Raw genomic sequence first — 18,368 nt, forward strand, 5'->3', positions numbered from 1 at the left:
CCCCACCTCCATCCTCCCCCTTGATTTTGTCCATGTGTCCTTTATAGTAGTTCCTGTAATCCCCTCTCCTCACTGTCCCCTCCCCACTCCCCCCTGCCCATTGTTAGATGGTTCTTAACTTCAATGTCTCTGGTTATATTTTGTTTCCTTTTTTCTTCTATTTATTACGTTCCAGTTAAAGGTGAGATCATATGGTATTTGTCCCTCACCGTCTGGCTTATTTCACTTAGCATAATGTTCAGTACGTAGAATTTAAAAGTCATTTTAAAAACATAACCGTGATAATTACATCGTGATAACAAAAGCTCTTTAAAATGGAACACTACAGGAATATCATTAAAAGGCTTGTAAAAGTAAAAGTGAATCTACTTTCCTTTTCTGCTAACAATATGGCCTTTTTGCTGTAGCTAATAGACTCAAATTTAAAACACGGAACTGACATTTTAAGCTCCATCACAATATAAAGCTAGTACTGTGCTAGTATATGGAATAAACATTTCTAAAAAGGTTTAGTAGGGTTACAGTTGTGAGTACATAAAACAGAGTTTATTCTTATACTATTTATTAATAATTGTATTGTTTGCCATGAGAACTGTAAACCTATGTTTGCCCACCCCTATAGTGGAATTAGCTAGCCCTAAAAAAGGAAAATGAGATTCAGAAAGAATACACAAGGGTAACAATAAAAGGAATTCAAATAGGCTCTCTAACAATTTTGAGTAACAAAACTGTATTGTCTTCTTCCCATAGAAATTAGTTTGGAAGAAAAGGTTTGGAAACAACAGAGAGCTGTCAAACAGGAGATGGACGTAACTGAAAACAAGGTGAACCGCACGGTGAAGGCACACAAAAGGCAAACGCACTTTGATGTTTCTCTCCCTCTCGCTCTCCCTCCTTTCCCTTTTCTCTAAAAATAAAAATGAATAAAATCTTAAAAAAAATAATGAGGACACAGGAACCATAAAACAGAGTAAGTCAGAAATGAAGAACAGAATATTTGAAATGTAGAATGTACTAGAAGAAGAAATGGCTGGGTGGCTCATTTGGTTGCAGTGTTGTCCCATGCACCAAAAGGGTATGGTTCGATACCCCGTCAGGGCACATACCCAGGTCATGGGTTCAATCCACCACATGGGCATGTATGGGAGGCAACAGATGGATGTTTATCTCTCACATTAATGTTTCTCTCTCTCTCCCCTACCCCTTCTCCTCTCTCTAAAATCAATAAATGAGTTCTCAAATGAGAATTAACAAAAAGAATATACTAGAATAAATCTACAGCAGTTTAGATGGAGCAGAAGATTGAAGCAGCAATTTGGAAGACAAAGTAGCAGAAAACACCATCAGAGCAGCAAAAAGAAAAAAAGCAATTTAAAAACATAAGAACACTTTAAATGACCTCTGGGACAATATTAAGGGTAATACCATTCACATCACAAGGGCACCAGAAGGAGAAAAGAGAGCAAAGGATCGAGAAGCTATTTGTAGAAATAATGGCTGAAAATTTCCCTAACCTGGTGCAGGAAAATGACACCCAAGTCCAGGAAGCATGGAGAGTCCCAAAGAAGATGAACCCAAAGAGGCCCACACCAAGACACATCATAATTAAAATGCCAAAGGTTAAAGACAAAAAGAGAATCTTTAAAGTCACAAGAGAAATACAGTTACCTATAAGGGAGTTCCCATAAGACTGTCGGCTGATATCTCAACAGTAACATTTCAAGACAGAAGTAAATGGCACAAAATATTCAAAGTGATGAAATGCAAATACCTACTGTCAAGACTACTCCTAAATGGTACCTGGCAAAGGGAGCCTCCCGGACAATAAAAAGCTGAAGAAGTTCACTGCCACCAAACTAATGTTAAAAGAAATGTCAAAGGAACACAATTATAAAGAATAAAATGGCAATTAAATATGTACCTATCAATAATCACTTAAAATGTAAATAAATTAAATGCTCCCATCAAAATACATAGGGTAGCTGAACAGATATGAAAAAAAGACCTATATGTACGCTGTCTTCAAGAGACCCACCTTAGAATGAAAACATAGACTGCCTGAAAGTAAAGGAATGAAAAAAAAAAAAGATACTTCTTGCAAATTGTAACAAAAAATGCTAAGGTAGCAATACTTATATCAGACAAAACTGACACTCAAACAAAGCCCAGAGCAAGAGACAAAGAGGGACACTGCATAATGATAAAGGGAATCCAACAGAGGAATATAACCCTTGTAAATTATGTGCCCAACATAGTAGCACATAAATGCAAAAAGAAAATATTGATGGAAATAAAGGGTGAGATGGACAGTAATACAGTCACAGGAGGGGATTTCACACCTCAGTGCATCAATGGATAGATCTTCCACACAGAAAATCAACAAGGAAACAGTGGCCTTAAATGACACAAGAGATCAGATGGATTTTATATTTTCAGAGAATGTCACCCCAAAGCAGAAGAATATATATTCTTTGCAAGTGCACATATAACATATTCTAGCAAAGACCACATGTTAGGACATAAAACATGTCTCATTAAATTTAAGAAGACTGAAATCATATCAAGCATCTTCTCCAACCACAATGGTATGAAACTAGAAATCAATTACAAGAAAAAACTGAAAAACACACAAACACATAGAGGCTAAATAATAAACAATAAAATGGATCACACTGAGATTGACAAAATCAGAGCACTAATCAAAATACTCCCCCAAAACAAAAGTCCTGGACTAGATAGCTCCCCAGGTGAATTTTGCCAAACATTCAAAGAAGAATTAACACCTAACCTCAAACTATTCCAAAAACTTTAAGAGAAGACTCCCAAGCTCATTTTAGGAGGCCAGCTTTATCCTAATTCCAAAACCAGACAAAGACACTACAAAGGAAAAGATAGGCCAATATCCCCAATGAACATAGATATAAAAATCCTCAAGACAATACTAGCAAACCAAATTCAGCAATACATTGACAAGATCATATACCATGATCAAGTGTAGTTTATTCCTGGGATGCAAAGTTGATACAATATCCACAAACAATTAACATGATATGCCACATACACAAAATGAAGAGTAAAAATCATATGATCATGTCAGTAGATGCAAAAAAAGCATCTAACAAAATCACAAGACAGGGATGTCCACTTTCACCACTTTTACTCAACATAGTACTGGAAGCCCTGGCCACAGATTGGGGAAAAAAAAGTTAAATTGTCACTATTTGCAGATGATATGATACTGTATACAGAGAACCCTCAAGATTCTAACAAAAAGCTACCAGAACTGATAAATGAATTCAGTAAAGTAGCAGGATACAAAGTTAACATTCAGAAATCAGTGGCATTTTTTTCCCACAAGAAGTCGTTACTTTATTACTGGCAGAAAAGCACAAATTTCAAACCAAGCTGCAGTAACTCTTTTGAAACAACAAAAAAGTGGTCCTTATTTTTAGATGGTTACATTGTTATTTCCATAATAGCATTTACAATATCATTACTGTCATTCTTCAGGGCTCAGACTGCCTTTGCTCGTAACACATTTGTTTGTGACATGACCAATTCTATGTTCGGAACTTCCATACCTGTTTCATCAACCTCATCTTCTTCACTCTTCTCTTGTACAGTTGGAGTCTGTGTTTTCTTGAATGGTTGACACAGCTACACCATGGATTTTGAATTTCTCAGCAGCTGCTAGCTGTGCTTGCTGAGATAAATCCTCAATCTTGGCTTTTCCAAAAATCATGTAGGTATATGAAACTAGGCTCTTGTAGACATTGGTTTTGTGATGACAAAAAGTATATCTTAGATTTCCAGATAGTGACCCTAGTCACCCCTGTAACCTGCTGAAGACCCAGTGTGAACATAGCCTCCCATGCCTTCTTTTTACTCCAGATCTGTTTTGTTTTACTGACTGGTTCCTCATCAATTTTGGCTACTGCCGCCCCCTGGGCTTGTTGTGTGGCTACCTGTGTGCAATCTTGTTCCCGGAGCTCTGATACTGATTCATCACTATCAGATTCTGATCTAGACCCTGCCTCAGCCTGGGGTGGTGGCAACACCTGCTCTGTAACAGTGATGGTTTCTGTGGCTTCACCGAACATTTTGTGCAAGGAATGCAGCTCGGGGGCATTTTTATACACCAATAAGGAAGTATCAGAAAGAGAAACTAAGCAAGCAATTGGATTTAGAACTGCATCTAAAAAAAATAAAATCACTTGGAACGAATTTAACCACGGATGCAAAAGACCTGTGCTCAGAATATTATAAGACATTGAAGAATGAAACTGAAAAAGATACAAGTGGAAGAATATACCATGTTCATGGACAGGAAGAATTAACATCATGATAATAATGCCCATACTACCCAAAGCAATCTACAGATTCAATGCAATTCTATCAAAATACAAGTGGCATATTTCACAAATTATCCCAAAATTTATGTAAAACACAAAGGACCCTAACTTGCCACAGCAGTCTTGAGAAATAAGAAGAAACCTGGAGGTATCATGCTACCTGATGTCAATCTATACTACAAGGGGATAGTAATCAAAACAACATGGTACTGTCATAAAATAGACACACAGATCAATGGAACAGAATAGAAAGCCCGGAAATAAGTATATGCCTACACGGTCATTAATATTTGACAAAGGAGGAAAGAATATACAATGTGGTCAAGACAGTCTACTCAATAAATAGTGTTGAGAGAACTGGACAGATAACATGCAAAAAATGAAGTAGACCACCTTCTTACACCACACACAAGAATAAACTCAGAATGAATTAAAGACTGAAATGTAAGACTCAAAACCATAAAACTCCCAGGATAAAACATAGGCAGTAAAATCTCTGACACTTCTTTTAGCAATATTTTATGTAATATACCTCCTTGAGCAAGGGAAACAAAAGAAAAAATAAACAAATGGGAATATATCAAATTAAAAGGGTTTTTTTGCAAAGCTAATTGAAACCATCAGCAAAACGAAAAGACAACCTACTGGATGGAACAAGACATTTGCCAATGATATATCAGACAGGGAATTAATAGCCAATATTTGTTTTTTAAAAAACATATAATTCAACACCAAAAAATAAAGCAGTCTAATTAAAAAATGGGCAGAGAACCTGAATATGCACTTCTCTAAAGAGGACATACGGATGGACAATAGATATAACAAAAGATGCTCTATGGCAGTAATTATCAGAGAAATTCACATTAAAACCACAATGAGATAGCACCTCACATTTGTTAGAATGGCTACCATCAATAAACCAACAAACAGCAAGTGCTGACAAGGATGTGGAAAAAAGGGAATCCTCATGCACTGTTGGTGAGATTTCTGTAGCCATTGTGGAAAACAGTATGGAGTCTCCTCAAAAAATTAAAAATGGAACTTATGATGCAACAATTCAACATCTGGGTATATACCCAAAGAAACTCCAAACACTAATTCAAAAGAATATGTGCACCCCTATGTTCATGGCAGCATTACTTACAATAGCCAAGATATAGAAGCAATGCAACAAACCATCAGCAGACCAGTGGTTTAAAAACTGGTGGTACATATATACAATGGAATATTTCTCTGCCAAAATGAGAAAGAAATCTTACCATTTGCACCAGCATAAATATACCTGGACAATATTATGCTAAGTAAAATAAGTTAATCAGGGAAAGAGAAATACCATATGATTTCATTTATATGTGGAATCTAAATAACAAAATAAACAAATAAACAAAATTAAAAAAAAAAACCAGTCTGATTGATACAGAGAACAGACTGATGGTTGGGAGACTAGGTAAAATAGGTGAAATAGGAGAAGAGATTAAGAAGTCAAGACTGGTAGTCACAAAATAGTCACCAGGATATAAAATATTGCAATATTGAAATATCAGGGGGAACACTTTGTAAAGTATATGACTGTCTAATAACTGTGCTACATAGCTGAAGACTAACACAAAATCATATTGAATGTAAATCGTCTTGAAAAGTAAATTTTTTTAAAAAGAGAAAAGGCTGTAGAGCACTGAAGTAAGAGTAATTTTTTTTCTACCAGGAGCCCACTCCTTTCAAAGGATGAGAGAACACTGGGCTTTGATAGAGAAATGAAAAAGTAAACAGAAAATGATCTTCTGTTAAAAATGGAAGAATCGCCTTTTCTTTTGCTGATGAAGAATTTAACTACCAACCCTAGTTTTAGAGATATTTCTAAATTCTAATAGCGTGAAAAGTTCTAACTCACAGAAACAAGGGATTGGTTTAGAAACGACCTGGGGGAAACATTGTGATAAGGAAAAATCTATACCAAAACTTAGAGGTACTATTTGTTTTATACCAATGTGCTCCATAGGCTGAATATTTTCTCCCTAAAGAATTTTCGTATATGTATCTAATGAACAAAATAAACTAATGAGAAAAACAGAACCAGAGACATGGAAACATGGAACAGACTGATAGCTGTAGGGGCAGAGGGAGGAATGGAGGAAGGAAGGGGAAGGGATTAGTCAGAGAATACGTACGATGACTTGTGGACACGGACAATGACCCATGGTGTGGGGATTGACTGTGGGAGAGAGGGATGAGCTGGGTAGAGGGGGCAAAAGGGAAAAAATTGGGATAAACAATAAAAAAATAAAGTAGAAAAAAAGAAAACAAAAATATTTTTTTAAATTAAAAAAAAAAAGAATTTTAGTATATGTGCTGCTAAAGCAAGCACTCCCTAAAGAATTAATTTAGCAGAGAATTTGGAAGTGTTCACAATTTCAGGTATAAGCAAACTTTCCAGAAAAGAAAACTCTTTTCAATCCAAGCTAAAGATAACTAACTGCAATTAAGGGAATAATTTTAAACACTGCTTCTTCAATCCTGTTAGGGATAACAGTGACTTGATGAAAGCTAGGTCAAAATAGATGTAGGTTGAGTAAATGGAAAAACCCAAAGGATCCATGGAAAATTTTCCCCACCTTATTGGGTATAGTGAGTCTATAGATGGGAGAGTAAACAAATATTGCAAGGAAAAGCTTTGCAATTATTGTTACTTCCTCTGAACCTCAAGGTTTGTTTTCCAAGCTCTGTCAGTTTGAAACCACAATAAGGATCTTATCTAGCAGTGAAAAGTCCCTGGGGAAAAAAAAACAGCTTATGTTACACGAGATGGATTTGTACTCAACTGTTAATTTCATCATTTATAATGAAAAAACAAACTGCCAAACTGACTAATATTCACATTGGCCAGTCAATGAATTCTCTATCTCAAACAGAAGTCAATTTGAGAAATCATATAAAGATCATCAGGTCGCTCTTTCAAAGGTGTCTCCTGGGTGATCCTAAACATGCAGGACACAGGGTGGGTGCCCAGGCTTCTTCTCCCATGGGTGGCCACGTGGTACGTGTTGGTGGACCTGCGTCCATGCTTGACTGGGCAGTATGCCACTGGGACAGAAAGCACAGCCAGGCGCCATGGGGCTCCCTTTCATGCACTGGTCTCGCAGGGGTACAGGGCCTCCATAGGACCTGGCAAGAAAAGCCCACACCACCCCCACTCATGTGTGGGCTCTGAGTGTGTCAAGTTTTGCAAACATCGTGGCTGGAGACAAGTTCAGAACACAGGAACCGACCAGGAAGTGATGTTGCCTCCTGGCTGGGGTTCTCTGGGGTTGGAGGGTTTTGTGGTTTCCAGCCCACTACACGCACTGGTGCTTTAGAGTTTTGCTTATCCCGCACTTGGAGGTGAGGCTGAGCCCAGCTCTGGTGTTTCTGCTTGGGCAGCTCTGGTGTTCATTCTGCGGGTGGCCTGAGCAATGGGCAGGGCAGGGAGACGTCCAAGGTGACGGAAACTGAAAGTAGAGAGAACCTTTAAAACTCCAACCGGTCCACGGTCCTCCATCAGCTTCTCTCTGCCCCCTCTCCATCCACTCCAATGCTTAGCAAGTACTAGTTAGCTAGCCAGTGCACTGTTTAAAATATAATTACTTCTTTATCCTCAGTTGACATGCAGTATAATTTACTCTTTTCAGCATCAGTTTCTAGGGGTTTTGACATTTCCATGGCAATCAGGCAGCAAAACAATCATGTCACTCCCTTATGCTACCAACTGGCTTCTCACCCCCTGGCCACCACTGATTTCTCTATCCATACAGTAATGCCTTTTCCAGAAAGTTAGATTAATAGAATGAACAGCATGCAGCATCTTGCTTCTGGCTGCTTTCCCTCAGCAAAACATATCTGAGATTCATCCAGTTTGTAGCAGGTATAAAAAGTCACTCCTTTTTTGAAAAGGTAAGTGAAGGCTGTTTGATGATGGACAAAATCGAAGGTAGAAAGCAGCCTTTCCATGTCATACAGGCAATCGTGCCCACTGGTCTGCACGCCCATTCATTTTAACAAGCATGAAGACTCTCTATTCCACTACCTCCCCAATCCTTCAATGTTTAATATTCCAAGCTTCATTTCTGATTATGTCAATACTTATAGCAAATCTGACTGCTGATCTTTTAGAACTACTAGCTTCTGACTATATCCAGTCAATGAGGATGTGTTTCTAATGTTAAAAAATAGTGTATCAAGCAAAATCTGGGAAGTGGTCCTTATATTAAGCTCTGCATTATTCTTTTTTTTATCCTCACCCAAGAACATTTTTTCACTGCTTTTTAAAGAGAGAGGAAGGAGGAGGAGAGAGAGAGAGGGAGAGGGAGAGACAGAGAGAGAGAGAGAAACAGAGAGAGGCAGAGAGAGAGAGACAGAGAGAGACAGAGACAGAGAAAAGAATGTGAGAGAGAGACATTGATTGGTTACGTACAGCCCCGACCAGGGATTGAATCCACAACCTGGGTACGTGTCTGGACCAGGAATTGAACCTGCAAACTTTCGGCCTACAGGATGACACTCCAACCAACTGAGACACACTGGCCCGGGCAAGTTCTGAGTACAGGATTAAGTAAATTTACTAACAGATGCTTCTTCAAAAGAAGCACATTAAAAAGTTTAAGGATCCCTGGCTGGTGTGGCTCAGTAGACTGAGGATCAGCCTGCGAACCAAAGCATCGTTGGTTCAATTCCCAGTCAGGGAACATGCCTGGGTTGTGGGCCAGGTCCCTGGTAGGGAGCGAGAGGCAACCACACATTGATGTTCCTCTCCCTCTTTCTCCCTCCCTTCTCCTCTCTGAAAATAGATAAATAAAATCTTTTTTTAAAAAGACAATTTTTCCACAGATGGGGGTGGGTGGTCAAAAAAACAGGAGGCGGAGTTCAGGCTCAAGGCCTGGTTCCTAATCGGCCACAGAATGGTACCGGTCTGCAACCTGGGGGTTGGGGACCCCTGTTTCAAATGAATGGATAATGGTAGTGGATAGGATTTACAACATCACCTTATAGTAATAGCAGCTGTTTAATTGAACACTAATTATGTACCAGGCACTATTTAAGAGCTTTACATGGTATGAGGACTTAACACATTTAAATCACATTGGGTATGATTATACTCCCCATTTTACAGATGAAGAAACTAATACACACAGAAATTAAGCAACTTGCTCGGGATCATTCCACTAGGAAGTGGTGGAGCCAAGATTCAAATCTAGGCTGTCTGGCTCCAGAGTTCAGGCTCTTAACTAAGAACTCCATACTGCCTCTTTTCTTCAAGCTCTATAATCCCTTTTAGCTAAAGTAACACAAAGTTGGCAGGGGAAAAAGGATAAAGAAGAAACTAAATATAAAGTATTACAATGATTTTTGCTTTGTTTACTTTTACTGGAGAATAAAGAAACTATCTTCAAGCTTATAAAGCTTGAGCCTAAGAGAAGTGATTGCTTCTTCTTTACATTTTTGGTATGCTTAGAGCATTATTTACAACTGCCCTTAAGAGGCCTTGGTGATAGATAATCCTGAAAGCTGGCAAATATGCCAAAAAAAACCTATAAATAAACAAACCTCAGTATTTGTATTATTTTTTTAAATTATATTTTATAACATTTTGCGGCTTCTAAAGACAGCCATGAAGATTAGTATATAAAAAAATGGGATAGAAATATGAAAGTGCAGTGTTTTGAGTTCTGTGAAAGGAGTTATTTAGGAGATCAAACAGACAGGAAGAAAAGCACTAGAAAGGTTTTCTTACCAATCACTTCCCACAAATAAAATAACTAATATTATCTCTCTACAATTTAAAGAGCACCTTTACATAAAATTTGTCAATTGCCAATGACTGCAAAAATGTCATTTCTATTTAGAGATGCTATATATATATCCTGGTTGGGTCAAGTCAGAGGGAAAAAAGAAAGGCAAGCTCAGAGTAAAAGCAAGCACATGGAGAATTAATTGTATAACAGTACTCAAATGACATTTTCACTTACTTACAAAAGTATAATACAATTAAATCTTTTGATTTCAGTGGCCCTACTGTTTTACTTGTCTGTTTGATGAGAATAATAATAAAGAATATAGGTAATTAAATAAATGGATCAGGTAGATGGAAGACTTACCATGAAGCTGGGGACATTGTAGGACCTTTCTAAACTAGACAGAAGGGAAAATGTTACCCTTAAAATACACAGATACACACACACGTGTGCACACAAATTACTTACAAGTGCTAAATCTAATTAACTGTTTACTTATAAGGCTGAATTATATAACAAATAACATTAACCAATGCAAATTTAATAAAGCACTAAAATGTTTACGTTGATAACTTTTTGTCTTTTTAATCAATCATGATTTTTATTGTTTGTTTTAAGCCTGAGGAAATCTCTTCTATTTAACAATGGTCAGTTCATATGGTTTTATATTAGCAAACCTGCGGTTACAATACATGAGTCAATCAATATATTCTGGAACAGGACGATCTTTCTTACACCATCTATACAAACACAATCTTCTATTACAATTTCCAGTTACTTGTTATTGGCTCTTACCCCTTCCTTCGGGTCTGTGTGGAGTCCTCCTCCTGCATGACCGTGCCAACATGTCCTCTTTTCTATCAGCGGCCACACCTGGAGAGCCTAGGGGAAGATGACAGACACCAAGCCGTCCGTTAGCCATTAGAGTATCTGAGCTTTAAAAATGCGAGTTAGTATAATATATCGGCTTTCTTACTATCATTTGCTACTACAGTACTGGGTAATATGTTACTCTATCATTGTTAAGGAAAGCATATTATACAGTTAATTGATGATATCCAATTTACTTTCCATGTGTATACAGTTTTGCTTTACAATACACTTAATTTTATACAACTGATTTTTTCTTATTATTGTGCCTCACATATATACATTTAGAAACAAAGTATTGTTTAATACTTCACAGTCTATCATATACTATAGTAACTTGCACACACGTTTTCTCGCTCCTATTACATGGTAAATTTCTTAAGGCCAGGGCAGTCTCTTTCAAGTTTATATCTCCCATGGCACATACCACAGCATCATGCACATAAGTAGGGTAGATTTCAATCGTTGTTGGAATAATTTATAAAATAGAGCTATCTACAAATCTTCCAACTAGCCCCGAAAATACACAAGCATCTAGCCTATTACAATTTTTTAAAAGGCCTTAATATTACTGCTCAGGTTAAAGAAATAAAAATTCTCTCTTTATGTATTGGTAGATTTCTTTCTCTTCTAGATGCCTATTTTTTAATTGTCAGTTTGCTATTGTTAACGGCACTCACACCTGAGAGGGTTGCTAACCTCTATTCCATTATCTCCTCATGGACGAACTGAACAGAGACATGATATAGAATGCAACTATATTTCTGGTAACACAATTATTGTCCAAAATAATCGCATTACTTTTCAAATGAAAAAAGTGACCTTTCAAAAGACATTACACCCTCTCAAACATATATAAAAAGTCTTAATTTTGCAGCCTCTCATGTCATTTATGTGTTTTAGCCATGAAAACCTGCCAGTTTTATCTAAAAATAGCAATCTTATTTTTTAAGTATATTTTATTGATTATGTTATTACAGTTGTCCCAATTTGCCCCCTTTGCCCCCTCTGGCCAGTACCCCTCTTCCCTCCAGCAATCCCCCCTTAGTTCATGTCTGTGGGTCATGCACATAAGTTCTTTGGCTTCTCCACTTCCTATACTATTCTTAAAGCCCCCTGTGTATGTTGTACCAACCATTATGCTTCTTAAATCCCTGCATCTTTTCACCCGTTCTCCCCCTTCTCCCTCTCCCCGCTCCAAATGATCTCCACAGCTATGATTCTGTTCCTGTTCTGGTTGTTTGCTTAGTTTTTTGTTTGTTTGTTTGTTTTAGATTTAGTTGTTGATAGTTGTGAATTTGTTGCCTTTTTACCATTCATAATTTTCATCTTTTTCTTAATTAAGTCCCTTTAACATTTCATGCTTAGTGATGATGAACTCCTTTAGCTTTACCTTATCTGGGAAGCACTTTATACAGGGATACCAAAAGAAGAGGAAGAGCAAGAACTTAAAAACTTATTTGAACAATAATGAAAGAAAACTTCCTTAATTTGACAAAGGAAATACATAGTCCAGGAAGCACAGAGAGTCCCAAACAAATTGGATGCGAAGAGGACTACACCAAGACACATCATAATTAAAATGCCAAAGGTTAAAGATAAAGAGAGAATCTTAAAAGCAGCAAGAGAAAAGCAAGAGTTACTTACAAAGGATTGCCCGTAAGAATCTCAGCTGATTTCTCAAAAGAATCCTTGCAGGCAAGAAGGGGCTGGCAAGAAGTATTCAAAGTGATGAAAAGCAAGGACCTACAACCTAGATTGCTCTATCCAGCAAAGCTATCATTTAGAATGGAAGGGCAGATAAAGTGCTTCAATCTTGTTTTCAATGGCACTTTGAAAATTCCACAGGATGACCATAACTCATAAAATGACTAGAACACTTATTTTCACATAATGCCAGGAAGAAAACTGACAGCTCTCTTAAAAGCATTTTAAAAGCTGTATTTTTTTTTCTAAATGCATTTAAGAGAAGCATGTAGAGCTTTAGAGTCGCTCCAGAATGTTTCAAGAGTAAACAAATCTTGCTGTAAATTGCAAATGTCAACCTTCTTAAATTAGATTCAAAGGTTTTTATCTTACACACTATACAGAACAAAACATTTAAATACATGCTCCTTGATGCTTTACGGATTTATAATCTAAAACTGACTGATGCAGGCATTAATATCACAGTAAGACAAATGTAATGGTAAGATATATCTTGATCGCCTTTCTACTCTCATCCACCTAAAATATAAATTTCCACTTTAGTTTATCCCTAGAGATACTTAGCCTAGAACACAATAGCAATTCACTGAAGGCCAGGATAGTTAGTATTTTATCCACTTTTCATATTTTCATTGTAGTTTTGTTTTGCTAAGGTATTTTTCTGCATGATAAGGCAATGTGGATTAGAAAGAGCTATGCTATAATCATTTTTGATAAGAATCATTTACTAAGCACTCATATTTGCCTGGCCTCCGCTCAATACTAAATTCTCACTTCTTGCCCTGGCTGGTGCACCTCAGTGGATTGAGTGCCAGCCTGCAAACCGAAGGGTTATTGGTTCAATTCTCAGTCAGGGCACTTGCCTGAATTTCCAGGCTAGGTCCCCAGTTGGGGGAGCTCAAGAGACAACCGATTGATGTATCTCTCACACATCAATGTTTCTCTCCCTCTCCTTCTCCCCAATAAATAAATAAATAAATAAAATTATCTCACTTCATTCTCACTACAACCCTACAAGGTATTATTGTTATAAATCCCATTTTACAGACTAAATATTGAGGCTCAGAGATGTTGCCTTGCTCAAGTTCACAAAGCAAAGAAGTGGTGGAATGGAGAGGTACATTCCTAACATAGTTGATATTAACAAGATCAGGAACATTACTGGAGCTAGTGAGCTTACTGTGATCTTCCTGCATGATAACCTCAAACATCTAGTTAATTTTCCTATTGTTAACATGGTACACATGATGTTATTTAACTTTTGGTAAAATCATCAATGCAATTGTGATGTTAAAAATAAAGAGTGACAACAAAAGTGAAAGAGTAACAAACTTCAGAAATGTATACCTCCAGAGACTCACAGGGTCCTAGAACGTACACAAACCCACCTACCTGGGAATCAGCACCAGAAGGGCCCACTTTGCTTGTGGGTAGTGGAGGAAGTAACTGAAAACCAGCAGAGAGCTGAACAAGTGGCACTGTTCCCTCTGGGACCCCTCCCCCAGATAGAGCACCACAACGCAGTGACATGGGTTGCCCCGCCCTGGTGAATACCTAAGGCTCTACCCCTTACTATGTGACAGGCTTGCCAAGACAAAAAAATATGGCCCAAATAAAAGAACACATCAAAGCTCCCAAAATAGAACTAAGTGATGAAGAGATAGCCAACCTATCAGATGCACAGTTCAAAACACTGGTAATCAGGATGCTCACAGAAATGGTTGAGTATGGTTGCAAAATACAGGAAGAAGTGAAGGGTATACAAAGTGAAATAAAGGAAAGCGTACATGGAACAGTGATGGGAAGCAAACCAGGAGTCTAATCAATGATGTGGAGCAGAAGGAAGAAAGAAACATCCAACCAGAAAAGAATGAAGAAACAAGAATTCAGAAAAATGAGGAGAGGCTTAGGAACCTCCAGGACATCTTGAAACGTTCCAACATCCAAATTATAGGGGTGCCAGAAGGAGAAGAGGAAGCACAAAAAATTGAAAACTTATTTGAACAAATAATGAAGGAGAACTTCCCTACCCTGGCAAAGGAAATAGACTTCCAGGAAGTCCAGGAAGCTCAGAGAGTCCCAAAGAAGCTGGACCCAAGGAGGAACACACCAAGGCACATCATCATTACATTACCCAAGATTAAAGATAAGCAGAGAATCTTAAAAGCAGCAAGGAAAAAGGAGACAGTTACCTACAAAGGAGTTCCCATAAAACTGTCAGCTGATTTCTCAAAAGAAACCTTACAGGCAAGAAGGGGCTGGAAAGAAGTATTCCAAGTCATGAAAAGCAAGGGCCTACATCCAAGATTGCTCTATCCAGCAAAGCTATCATTTAGAATGGAAGGGCAGATAAAGTGCTTCCCAGATAAGGTCAAGTTAAAGGAGTTCATCATCACCAAGCCCTCATTATATGAAATGTTAAAGGGGCTTATTTAAGAAAAAGAAGATGATAAAAATATGAACAGTTAAATGACAACAAACTCACAACTATCAACAACCAAACCTAAAAAACAAAAACAAAAACAAATTAAGCAAACAACCAGAACAGGAACAAAACCACAGAAATGGAGATCACATGGATGGTTATCAGTGGGGAATGGGAGGGGGAATGAGGGAAAAGGTACAAGGAATAAGAAGCACAAATGCTAGGTAAAAAATAGACATGGCGAGGTTCGGAATAGTATGGGAAATGTAGAAGCCAAAGAACTTAACTGTACGACCCATGGACATGAACTAATGTGGGGGAATGAGGGCGGGAGGGGGGGTACAGGGCGAATGGAAATAAAAGTTAGGAAAAAATGGGACAACTCTAATAGCATAATCAATAAAATATATTAAAAAAACAAAAAAGTAAAATAAATTAAAAAAGAAATGTATACCTCCACTACAGCAATGATTAAGTTGTCAAAAACTGACAGAAAAACTTTTTAGAACTATGGAATCTAATTAAACTTATAACAGCCAGGGAGTACATATGAAGAAAGAAGTTGCTAAATTTCAGCAGAGAGTGTTAGGACATTTGTGCATACTCACCCACCATACACCATTCCCCAGTTCCAGAGGTAGCCGTGGGGATAGAGGACATCTCTCATTCCTCGTATGGCTTGCTGTTACCAGAGTGGGAAATATGGGGCTCGTTCTCAAAGACTTATGGTTGTGTTCTTTGTTTTGACTTGCTCGGCACCTCCCTGAACACCTGGCTTACTTTGTTTTGCACCCATCAGAACTACCATGGGGTTGGAGAAGCCTTCGGTGTTATTTTTTGGAATAATATAAAGGCACATACTTGCCGTGGGTGGCTCAGCTGGTTGGAGCATTGTCCCATACACCGAAAAGGTGATGGGTTTGATCCTTTGTCAAGGCATGTACAGAAGGCAACCAATCTCTCTCTCCCTCTCTCTCTCTCTCTCTCTCAAATCAGTGAATATATTCTCCGGCGAGGATTAAAATAAATAAAAGAAAAAGAAAAAAATAAAGGCATATACTAGCTTTTAAATATATTAAGGCATCTGGGGCAGGGGATAACAGGGGCAATCAGGAGACAGAATAAAAAAGCCTAGGAATGAACAGTCTGCGAAGGATACAAATGGGAGGATAAGGTTTTGAAAAGAGAATAGTAATATTAGATTTTAAAAGTAACAAAAGTTTAATAAAGGAACACAAAAGTGTAAGGATTAACACCATTTAATATGATGTCAAGAAAAAATTAAAATGTAGAAAAACAAACATTTACAAAAATGAGAGATTAAATATACTAAAATTAAAGATGAAAGATCCCATACTGGAACAACACACGGAATGCCAAGAGGAGAAAAACAACAACAACAACAAAACGATCATCTAAATATATTCCCTTTGAAATATCAAAGTGAAAGAATATATTCTACAAGAGGCTAGAAAGAGGAAATAACAAAGTAAAAAGAATCAGACTGACATCAGACTTTTCAACAGGTGAGACTGGATACAAAAACATGACGAAGTAAGATTTTCAAAGCCGTGAAGGAAAACATGTCTAACCTAGAGTTTTATATGCAACTAAATTGTGTTTCAAATATGATGGCATTATGGATACAAATTTACATGAGTCTCGTCAGTTTGTAAAAAGTCATGAAGCTGTATACATATGATATTTGCATGTTTCTGCATATATATCATGCTTAAAGAGTTGAAGGAGTAACATCACAAGATGTCAGAAAAGGAAATCCCAGCACTTTTTCTTCCAAGGAAACACCTACTTAACAATGGTATGTGAACCAAAATACCTTTATGAGATTTCCACTCCCCAGTTAAGATGTTGCTGGGCCCTAGACAACAGCAAAGTCAACAACAACTACACTGAAAAGGGTAAAAAGATCAATTTCACTATTTTTACATACACCCCTCCCCTAAGCTGGCAGAACTCAGCACCAAGACAGATCATCCCATTCTGTAACTTCTCCACCAGGTGAAAAGAGAGAGTGAAACATGTATCCAACATTCCAGAATTACACAGAGATACCCAAGGTATTGATTTATACCTCAGCTCACTAATTAGTGCTGATGGAACCAGAAAAGCTTGGATGCCTGGGGGCAGCTAAGAACAAAGGAAAGCAGTTGGTGTGTTGCTACAGTTAATAGGGCTTTCCACAATTGGGAGGAGATACACAACTTCGAGCTTCCCTTCTGATAGTGAGGTAGAAGAGTGGAACAAGAGTACAACATCCCAGCCTTTCTGAGTACTGCCTGAAGGGTTGGTTACTATCTTGGTTCACTTGCAACTCTGACAAAACAAGCATAGTTTGGATGCCTGAAGGACACTGAGAACAATGGAAAGCAGTGAGTGGCTTGCACATTCAGCATGATCAGAGGACTCAGAAGATACAAAACTCACGGTGACTGGTGTGGCTCAGTGGGTTGAGTGTCAGACTGAGAACAAAACAGTCACTGGTTCGATTCCCAATCAGGGCACATGCCTGGATTGTGGGCCAGGTAGGTCCCCAGTGGGGGGCGCGTGAGACGCCAACACACATTGATGTTTCTCTCCCTCCCTTCTCTTTTCTCTAAAAATAAATAAATAAAATTTTTTTTTTTTTTTGAAAGAAGGTACACTACTCAAGGCTTATATCACGGGAGGGAAAATAAGAAGTGAAGCATACATCCCACATTCTGGTTTTTCAGGAGGCTGCCCAATGGACTGGTTTCTGTCTTGCCCAACTCAGAGCACTAATTACAACGGGCATATTGTAGATGTCTAGAGTAGCTGAGAACAAGAAATACCTTAGTGATTAGCTCCTGTTTTAGAGAACCAGCAGTATAACAGACAGTCACAAGAGAAACTGAGAGATTATCAGGCCCTGAAAAGAAAGAAACCAACAAATCTCTCTAATTACAAATCTACAAATACAAGAAGATACATCCACAGGCCCCCAAAATCTCGAGCTAGAATGAATGGTGATGGTCTTTCCCAGTCAGAGCCAGTGTGTAAAGACTAAGAGATATGTCTATTTCCTCAAATGTTCAGATACCAACACAAATCTAAAAGAAATATGAAAAGAGGGAAAAAAGGTCCATTCAAAGGGAAAAATGAAGCTCCAGAAACTGACACTAAAGAAAAGGAGGTATATGAACGACCTAACAAAATTTTTAAAAGTAACTGTCATAAAGATTCTCAGTGAGTTTGGGGAAATGGTTCACA

The 18,368-nt window shown here is 37.9% G+C and overlaps 1 protein-coding gene and 1 pseudogene across 1 annotated transcript in view; both read right to left on the reverse strand.

Moving 5' to 3' along the window:
* ABCB7 (ATP binding cassette subfamily B member 7) overlaps positions 1-18,368 on the reverse strand; it is a 101,906-nt gene that overhangs the window by 62,167 nt on the left and 21,371 nt on the right. Inside the window, exon 2 of the mRNA XM_024555277.4 lies at positions 10,913-10,999. Within this exon, the coding sequence (XP_024411045.1) occupies positions 10,913-10,999 (87 nt within the window). The remainder of the gene's footprint in view (positions 1-10,912; positions 11,000-18,368) is intronic.
* On the reverse strand, positions 36-7,688 carry LOC128779955 (nascent polypeptide-associated complex subunit alpha pseudogene; annotated as a pseudogene).

Source organism: Desmodus rotundus, chromosome X, assembly GCF_022682495.2.
Source record: "Desmodus rotundus isolate HL8 chromosome X, HLdesRot8A.1, whole genome shotgun sequence".
NCBI lineage: Eukaryota > Metazoa > Chordata > Mammalia > Chiroptera > Phyllostomidae > Desmodus > Desmodus rotundus.